Source organism: Cariama cristata, unplaced genomic scaffold, assembly GCF_000690535.1.
Source record: "Cariama cristata isolate BGI_N322 unplaced genomic scaffold, ASM69053v1 scaffold4949, whole genome shotgun sequence".
Classification (NCBI taxonomy): Eukaryota; Metazoa; Chordata; class Aves; order Cariamiformes; family Cariamidae; genus Cariama; species Cariama cristata.
The window spans coordinates 58,580-68,379 of record NW_009635137.1 but is presented as its reverse complement, the minus strand read 5'-3'; the positions used below and the strand labels follow the sequence as shown (position 1 = coordinate 68,379).

Below are 9,800 nucleotides of genomic sequence, written 5' to 3'. Positions count from 1 at the left end.
GTCTTTGGCATGCTTGAAAATTTGGCAAAGGATCAGTTACAGTTTTGCTTAATATGGTGTTAATTTAATGCTTAACCTCTTTTCTGACTATATTACCGTGAAGTGAATGGGCTCTGCTAGAGAAACCCATCCTTTAGATTCCAGCTTGTGCCAGAACGGCTCCTCTTGTGCGCACGCCTGTGTCTGATCTGGTTGTCTGTCCTAGGTCTCCCTTCCAAATGGGAGAGCTGAGAGGAGGGGATTTTTCTTTCAAAAGAATTTTTTAGGGTAAGCGTTCAGCTCTTGCGGTTGTTTATGCTGACTGGCTACCTGAAGCAGGAATATAAAAGATTGAGTAACGATTTCATTACGTGATGTTCTGTAGCGGCTGGTATTCAGCTTTATAAATGAACTGTTCTCTTCTGTATGGCAGAAAAAGGCTTTTATAGTTGGCAGGCTACTTGTAATATTCGAAGGATTATTAAAGCAAGCTGTAGTTGTCGTATAATGCACATTATATTGGCGAGTGGGTTTACGTTAATATGTCTGGGGGGAGGATATTATTTCAGAATGTGTTTTCACATACAGATGGAGTTTGAGTTTTTTCACCCAAATCAGAATGGCATTCACAGAAAAGGTCCCTGGACCATCATCCCAGCAAGTTCCTTATGAGCAATAAAGTAGCGAGAAGAGAAAATTTAATAATATTCAGTGAGGATTGGGGGGGGGAACACACAACAAACCAAACGGCATGGTTGTGTCTTGGTTTTTGTTTTTGTTTTTGTTTTTTTTTTTTTTCCCCCTCACCTTCTCACTTTACGTCTATAAACTGAAGCTGTTCTTGTCTAGATTAGTTATTTAGGCTTCCTGCTAAGCATCTCACCTTAGAGGTGAGAGAACTGGGAAGCAGCAAGGCTGAAAGATTTGTATCGTGATGATGAGCGATGTAGTAGGCAGCGATGTTGCAAGGCGGTTGGGGCTGCAGAAGGGTCAGGCCACTTTTCCGACGGGTGTTGGAGGGCTGGCGAGCGGTACAGCGTCGGTGGCCCTGATGCAGCTGTATGTGAACCAGCGCAGCTGCTTTCAGACAACACGTTTCCAAGAAAGACATTTGCATATCGAAAGGATTACAAAAACGAGCTGTGGGAAATTCAAATGGAACTGTTACATTTGCATTAATTAATTAGGCAGCAACCGCAAGGAGCGTAAGTGCTGTACCTATTGGTGTTTAAAAAAAAAAAAAGTAAAAAAGACTTGGGATAAACGTAGCTAGGAAGACATTTGTCTCCCTTGCTGGACTGAATTAACAGATATGCTGTTGGTCTGGTGTTAAAATGCAAATAAATATTCCCAGGGTGAGACACACTGAGAGCATTGGATTAGATGAGGAAGAAAATTTTGAGATGGAAAAGGAGCAAAGCATTCAATAGTGGAAAGCGGGTGGCTGTAGACAGGATCTCGGGGACAGCAGTGAAGCTTTAGTCTCTGGAACTATTAGATGTTAGGAATTATTGGTCTCACCTTTGACCTTCCTGAAAGGATAATTTGTGCATGTTGGTGCAATTATTAAAAACAACAAACAAACAAAAGCCCTGATAACATACTGCTGATATGTGGTGTAGAGGGATCTTAAAATAATCTTTATCCAGGGATTAAGAGTTTCTGATCTACCACTGACCTGTTTTCAGAGAATTACAAATTCATTGCACTTGCAAAAACAAGATGAAAATGCTGTAAAACAAGAGAAAAGCAGATTTACAGCAGCACAAGTAACCAAGGTAAGTTGCATTGATGAGGAAACTTCAAACTAACAATCATGCTTGATTTTTCTAGGCCAGAACGCAAAGCGTGCTTGGGAATCTGCATGCAGAAACCCCATGTCTGGGCTTTTTAAGCCATGTGTGAAAATGTTTATTTTCATTAGAAGTGAAAAATGCAGACCTCCAGATGCCTTCTGTGATTTCCCCCCTTCCCACCCCAAAAGGAGGAGGAGCAGCCAGGGTGAGATGGGAGACACAAACCCTGCTGTAGTCCAAGTTAATGCCGTTATTGAAGGGCTGAATAAACTTTAGGAACGAACGATTTCTGTGCACAGAAAGGCAGGGAAACTTGTGCTGACCCCACCTACTTTGGGAATAAGAAAAAAGTTGTCCATCTCCAGGATGGTGGCCATCTGAGATGTTTCATCGTTACTAAATTCATATGGGGGGAAAAAAATAACTGATTAAAGCAAATTAAGTGCCAGAAAGTGATTTTTATTTCATTGCCTGACACTAATATATGGGTTTGATTATTTGTTTTGGCTTTTTTTAAGGTTTTTTGCATGGACGAATAGAGTTAACTTGAGATTTCATCTTAGTTTGAAATGCCTGACATCTTTATCAAACAATAAATAACACGGACTTTGGCTAGAAGTTCAGTATTTCGTAATTTTGTCTGCAAAAACATTTTCCATGGTAGATAAGGGAAAAGTGAGACACCAGAGCAATAAATTCATGCTCGTCTTTGGAGTAAAATAATAATTACTTGGGTAATACAATCTTTTGTGTGTGTATATATATATACACATACATGTCAGGGGGCCTCTAGCTACAAATATAAGTTGACTGAAGTCTCAAATCCTCACGTCATTACCTTGAATATTCACCCTGGAGTAAGCACGACCTTGCCTTAACCTGGGCTGATAAAAGTCACCATTAAAAGCTGTGAAAGATTTGCAAAGGGGTGATAAACCTGCACAGGCAGGGCTGCACTCTGGCCTTACCGGGCACTGGAAATTATCGTTGGATGAGCTTAACTTCCAAAAATGCTTCAGAGATTTGGTAGTGGAGAAACCAGAGGATGCAGCTGGCAACGTGGTGATGCAGCAACGACAGCGGCTGCGTACAGGGCCAGCCTGGGTGTGTGCCAGCGGGGCTACCGGGGGGCTGAAGGAGGCCAGCTCAACTGATGGGTGGTGGTCAGGGTCTAGTGGGGGGAGCGCTTCATGCAGTCTGCTCCATCTCTTACTTTGACCTCTCTGGGGATACCGAATGTCACTTCAGTGAACTGAGTCAGAGAAATCTAGGCTTTTGTATTCTCATGAATAAACAGTTTAAAACATTTTTAGAATCATACAGGTATAAACGCACCTTTTAGCTGTTGGAGGGGAGAGAACTAGTTTGAAAAGGTCATCGTCGCTGTACCCTATAATTTGACTCTCTGCAGTGTGTGCACGGCTGTGTTCTTCCATTTTACTGGTATGTTTGTGTCCACTGGACTGCTAGCTCAGTTTGGGCAGGCTTTTAATAGTAATCGGGAGATGAGATTAAAGTGCCACCAGACAGCATGTTAAGGAAGTGTACTGGATCATGGGTATTGAGCAGTCACTTTTATTTATTTACAGTAGTACAATTTAGGCATTTTTCACAACAGCTTGGCAGCCACACCACCCCCAATTTTTTATATTCAACAAGCATGAAGATGTCGTGGTGAAAGCACCGTTTTCACCCAGAGTTACTCATCTGACAAGAGATTCTTGTCCAGTATGTGAAATTGTAGAAGCTCACAGCTGGCAACTATAAATTCCTGCCTTAATTGGTTAGGTCAGATGTGTAGGGCAGGGTGGGGGCTCTGCCGGGAGGGAACCTGAGACAGGACACCAAAGGGAGGCGTTTCCATACAGCGCTGGCGGTCGGGAAGGCATTCGTGTATTTGGCGTGGGACAGGGGTTCGGGGAGTCCATCAGGCCCCTCTTCTTCAGGTCTCCGTGGGGAAGATGACACCGCTGGGAGAGGGGCACTGCAATAATGCAGAAACGGGTTCCCCAAGTACATCGTCCCTTGGTGGTCGCGCACAGCAAGCGCCTGTAAAAGACTGGAACAAGGGAATGAGGTTTTGTTCTTGTTTGGGCTGTTACAGGCTTGAAAGTTGTGTTAATTTACTGTCCAAAACTTAACCGAAGCAGTCATCAGTTGGATGGCGTGACTGATTTGGACAACTCTGAAACAAGAAATGTGATAGTTTTAACTCACAACAGATTGTTACTTAACTGTAGTTTCCTTTTGCTGTATAATTTCTGCTGAGATGATCGGTTTGCTGTTCTTCTGGTATAGGCATTCACTATGGGTTGTCACTGCTACTTTCAGACATTTTGAGTTTCTTGGATCTTTTTTCCTCCTCCTATTTTTGCCTGCCCTCGTACTTCTGCATTATCACTTGCAGTCACGCCTTTGCCAAGGGGAGCTGTATTAAATCCCATTGCCCCCACTCCTCCTGCCCTTATTAGCACCAACCTGTGCCGTTCATGTGGCTGGTTACACTGCTCCTCTTTCTTTCAAAGGTGGGAAGGGGGCTGCATCTCTCTCCAAATGCTAAGTGTTTTGTATGCCTTTGTAACAAACAAAGGAGCTAGCAGTAAGGTCTTCTGCTATTGATTTAATGATCTGTCCAAAGAAGTATAGCAAAAGCCTTGGGGAAAAAAAGGAAAAGTTACTGATAGTTTGTCGTGTTAAGTTCTTGAAACATAAAACCAGCGCTGGGCTCTGCCTCCAGCTGTGATGTGTTCAGTGCACAGAGGGTCTGCAGCATTTGGGAAGGGAAAAAAATGCTTTATTTTGCTGGCACCAAAGGGTGCAGAGCCACTTCATGAATACTGATATATCTGACAGGTCATCCATAGCTTCAGCTGGTGCTTTTCCCCATCCCCAAAACGATTACAGAATACTTCTGATAATTTAAACCATTAAAAGGCAGCACAGAAGAAATCTGTGATTCTGTGAAATAGTTGAGAGTAGTCAGGAAACTAATCAAACTTACAGAACCACTGGTATTTTGTCTTTTGAACTTTCTCATAATTCCTCCGAGTTCTGCTAGGAAATCAGAGGGGGAAATCCTAGTGTAGCTCATTAAAAGAAGACTGTGAATTTTACCCCACAGCTGAATTGCAAGTGGGTAGGCACTGTGTTAAAAGAACAACTGGCAGGCAGATTTGTGTTTTTGATTAGCATTTCTTGTAAGCAAGGACTTCTGCTGGGCACCCCTGGCACCAGCTGGCGAGAGGCTGCGTGCTCCTCGGGCTGCTTTCTCCCGGCCTTCCAGGAGTCCTGTCTGGCTTTCCACTTGCCGTGCTTCCTAGCAATGAAAGAAGAAACGCTTTATCGGGTTTTACGAGTGCAGTATTACATGCATTAAACCTGGTATCTGGACTTTGCCAGGTGTTGGTGTCAGTTGAACACCGAACGCTGCACTGGACCATTGCCGGAGCAGGCAAAAAGGCAAAGAGGGAACAGGAGAGGGGCAGGCAGCTCAGCTGTGTTCCTGCTGCTAGAAATACCTGGAGATGCCCACGGTGGTCCGTGCTTTGCAAGGACATGCCCATTTCAGGAGGTGGTTGCTCTGTCATGGATGGTGAAAGCCCACATCTTCCCCGTATCGGTGATGAGCGAGTGGGAGTTTGGCGATGGGAACTTGGTCGGAGGTGATGGGTGCTGCATCAGCGCTTCTTGCGGTGCAGCTGCGCATGCTCCTGCAGTCTGTAGGCTTTGCAGCGATGTCCTCTGGAAAGTCAGCTTCTGCATTTTTCAGACAGATTAATCGATGTTATTGTGTCTCTGATGCACCAGGTTTATTTTCGGAGCACAGCTAGAAGCTGAATTTCTTTCTGCTGTTTAAGAAGTACCGTTAAAATAGGCCTGTTGTAAGAAATCGCCTCCCTAATAACAGTAGATTTATGGCTACGGGCTAATACTGTCCTAATAGTATCTCCTGTTCAAAATTGATATTTACATCCAAAAAAGTGCTTTAAAAGCAAGTAAAATAAGCACTGTGTTAATATAAATGATAGTGAAAATATCTGATCTAAAGTTCATTAATATTCAAAAGAAGCTTCTGAGAACATGACAGAGGAAGGACTGCCTAATACCTACATGTTGCCTATTTTTTGTTTGGGAAATATGTACTTTAAGCATATAGCTGTTGATGTTCAGCTTGGGAGAACTTGTAAAATTGTATTAATTTATAAGAAAAAAATGTAAAACTTGGATTGCTTACTTAAGCTATTCTTTTTATTGTCCAGGTGACATTTCTTAAACACACAAGAATTAAATCTACAGTTCTGGATTGGAGCTTGTGTAGCTGAGAACAGTTCACATAAACTTTAGTTATTACAGAATCAATAAACCCTCCCTCTTTAAGAATAGGCACTGTCCTCATCTTTGCAAGTAATTCTTCCTAAATGTAAAAAAAAAAAAAAAAAAAAAAGGAAGAAAAAATCTCCTTTTTGTTGCAAATACTGGGTGCTCTTCCTCAGCCATTACATTGTTCAATTCAGTATGTTAGCAGTTCACCAGCTGCCTGGAAGGTTTATGTGCCTGCTGTCCTGTGGAGTTTGTTATACGTGTATTTCATGTAGGAACAATCCCTGGAGATAAAAAGCTTTTGGGGAGAACAGCCATGAACATCTCCTAGCTCAAGACACTGGCCTCAAATCTTTATCCCATTCTCAATGTAATTATAGCCCCGAAATTGCAAAGTAGGAGTAGGAGATCCTAAAAACGTGTAAGACTGAGAAGGGAAAGGTTAGATACATTGCCTGTACTGTGCTATGAAATGCTAGGAAAGCCTCTGTGGTCTTTTTTTAACTGAAATATTTTAATTTTTAGGAGCAGGTGCCTGTTCCTGTTTATCACCCAACTCCTAGCCAGACTCGGCTAGCAACACAGCTGACAGAAGAGGAACAAATCAGAATAGCGCAGAGGATAGGCCTTATTCAGCATCTACCTAAAGGAGTCTATGATCCTGGAAGAGACGGCTCCGAGAAGAAGATCAGAGAGTAAGTTACAGAAACCGAACTGAACTAATGGGGCTGTTGCATTGGTTTACGATAGTGCCCTGGGAAACCCGATCTTGTCCTCCTGTTTTTGCCTTCTTTTTAGGGACTGTAATTTAATGTAGCTTTCTGGGGAGGAAAAAAAAAAAAGGAGATTGTATAGAAGGCTCTTTCCTTTATCCTCATTTGTTTTCCTGTTGCAGGTCAAATTTACTTTCCTGACCCAAGTAATTCATGCCCTTACAGGTTTTTTCCTCTCTAACCTCTCTTCATGGGGAAATAATTTTATGTTACTCCCTCACCTTTATGGCTCCTTTTTACCATTTCTAATCTTATGCATTCTGCTGAGCTGCCCCCGCCATGCCTACAGAAGGCTTCCTGCCCTCGCTAACGTTGTAACCGTGGGCACGTATACTACAATGGGAACACCAAAAAAAATCTAGTGCTTGGTGGAGCTGGCACTGACAGAGCTAAGAACTCCTCACAGTATCTACAAGTAGTAAAAGTTTGACTCCCAACATATCCATGAGTAGATACTACACTACTACTCACTTCCAGTGTGGTAATGGCAGCTTAAATATTTTTATGATTTTTTTTCCCCCCCTCCAGATGTGTCATTTGTATGATGGACTTTGTTTATGGGGACCCTATCCGATTTCTGCCGTGCATGCACATTTACCACCTGGACTGTATAGATGACTGGTTGATGAGATCCTTTACCTGTCCATCCTGCATGGAGCCAGTGGATGCAGCGCTGCTTTCATCATATGAGACTAACTGAGCCAGGGTTTCTCCACTGAACCTTCAAGGAGACCATCCACTCTAATGGGTTTGATCCTTTTGTCATTCAGCCCAAAGAGCCAGGAATTAGGAATTAAGATCATGCACAAAGTATACATTTCCTAATAAACAAATAAAAAATATTCCTGAATGGCTGCGAATATTGGAAAAAACATAGTATTTTAGAGACTATAGAAAAGTAGGTTGTTATTTTTAATGTAAAGCCTTGACCCACCATTGTCTTTTAATGTTTGTTCTTACACCTATATATAGGAATTGTGTAAAGTGTTACAGCAACTGTAAATGTTTAAACTGCGTGTATCCAATTTTATTAGCAGCAAGATAAGAGTATTTTTTTCCTAAATAAAGTAACCAGTTTTGTTCTGATTCTTTTCACAAGTCCTGGCATTTGGGTCAAGGCTTTATTGAAATCTACATTTTATAACACTGGCACAAAGAAATAGTTTTAAGCTTGTTTGCACAGTTCTTTTTCTTTTTTTTTTTTTTTCTTCCATTGGAGATGGAATTCATTGCCTTAGGTCTTTTTAATAGTGTATTGTTATTGTTGGGCTGGCTCTATGCTTGAAAACCAGTTTATTTATAACCTGTTAAAAGAAGTGCTATATTTTGTTTGCAGTTAGGAATATGCAGACTTCAAAGTGATCTCCTAGCTTGTAAGCAAACGGAGATGCATTATCCCTTTTCTACAAGTGATGTGGAATATGAAGATATGAAACAAGTCCTACAGTGAAATTATGGTTTCATGGTTTTTAGAACTTGCTTCGGTTTTGATGAAACAACAGTCCTTAAACTTTAATGTGTCACCTTTAACTTGATCAGGTTAAAAGTGGGCCAGATGGACAATAAATAGTTAAGCTACCATGACTGAAAAAAAAAAATATATATTTGGAACTAATGTAGTGTTAGCGTTGATCACTTATTCTACTTTTTTCTCCCTAAAAATGGTTGTCTTGGATCATAGCAAATGGATACTGCATCTCTCGTTCTTGTAGTTCTTAAGTTATCAGAAGTTAAGAATAAACATACTGTATCTCAGTCTCCTGTATTAAATGTATCTGTTAAGCCCTGCTGGCTGACACATCAGTCCACCAAACAGATATGAAATCAGATACGAGAAAAATATATTTTGTTCTGCACATAAATGCAAAGTTTATATAAACACAGACTGTCATACTAGCAGTTGAGGGGGAAACCAGTACTGCTATAGCCAGAATGACACAATTAGCTAATTTCTGTAGCAAACAGTATGTGCTTGTTCAAAGATGGTCTAGCAAAGACTGTAGCTGTAAAGACCTTTCATCCACTTAGCGTGTTTTTTTTTCTCTTTCTATTTCCCTCCTCCCCCCTCAACTTACCCTACTGTGACTTTTATACATTCAACACAACGCTGATACATTGGGAAGTCCCGGTCTTGCAAAATGAGATGGAATCTCAAGTTAACCACAACAAATCAGGGAATGTTCTTGATCGTTTTTCATATATCGTTTGAGTACTTGATACAACAAGTTGTGTTTAAAGACCCGAGTACTTTGAAGACAGTGTATTTACAATATAGAAGAATTGTGCATATTATGGATAATTTTTGAAGGGTTGGTCAGCAAAATGTAGAATCAACATGTTGGTTTATTTATTATTCCTGCAGCTGACAGCAACCTGCTCTCTTAGAGAAGAACTCCAAGTAGCAGTCAGAAGGAACTGAAAGCAGTCAACAGTGCTAGATTCATTCAAATTGCTACACATTTATCTGGACACATTTTTTTGCTGAATTCATACATACCTAATTACATGGATCAAAATCTGGGAAGAGAGACCTGAAGTTGTGCAATATCATTGTTCCTTTTCATCATTCCGTGTGTGTTCCTTTGTGTCCTTTTTGTCTGTCTATTTTGGGTGTTTGGTTTCTCTTTCTCTCTCTTTTTTTTTTTTTGTTTTTTCTTTCTCTCTTTTTTTTTTTTTTTTTTTTTTGTTTTGTTTGTTTGGGTAAAACAATGTCCACATCAAGTATTCATTTCTTTTCTTTATCTTGTTAAAACTGGCAAATGAACAATTTGAAAAAACAGCGTTGTCATGGTGGTATTAGTCTTTATTTATTACAAGGCTTGATTAAGAAAGATTTGAAAGAAATATGAAGTGACCGATTGCTGAGCTGAATACTTTCCTAGGCACTTTGTATAGCTGAACTTTTAACACTGATATACTTACTGGGCTAAGG

The 9,800-nt window shown here is 40.8% G+C and overlaps 1 protein-coding gene across 1 annotated transcript; it reads left to right on the top strand.

Moving 5' to 3' along the window:
- Positions 1 to 913: 913 nt before the first annotated feature.
- Positions 914 to 8,625, top strand: RNF11 (ring finger protein 11). Its single transcript, XM_009707408.1, has 4 exons — positions 914 to 1,038; positions 2,795 to 2,879; positions 6,621 to 6,790; positions 7,397 to 8,625. The coding sequence occupies exons 1-4, from the start codon at positions 914 to 916 to the stop codon at positions 7,566 to 7,568; spliced, it is 552 nt and encodes a 183-aa protein (XP_009705710.1). The 3' UTR covers positions 7,569 to 8,625.
- Positions 8,626 to 9,800: the final 1,175 nt, after the last annotated feature.

Bases quoted from the DNA above. Each gene is read 5' to 3' on its own strand.
- RNF11 (XM_009707408.1), top strand. From the start codon at position 914: ATGATGAGCGATGTAGTAGGCAGCGATGTTGCAAGGCGGTTGGGGCTG. The intron at 2,880-6,620 runs GTGTGTGCCAGC...TTTAATTTTTAG, and splicing joins TGCGTACAGGGCCAGCCTGG to GAGCAGGTGCCTGTTCCTGT. The intron at 6,791-7,396 runs GTAAGTTACAGA...CCCCCCCTCCAG, and splicing joins TCCGAGAAGAAGATCAGAGA to ATGTGTCATTTGTATGATGG.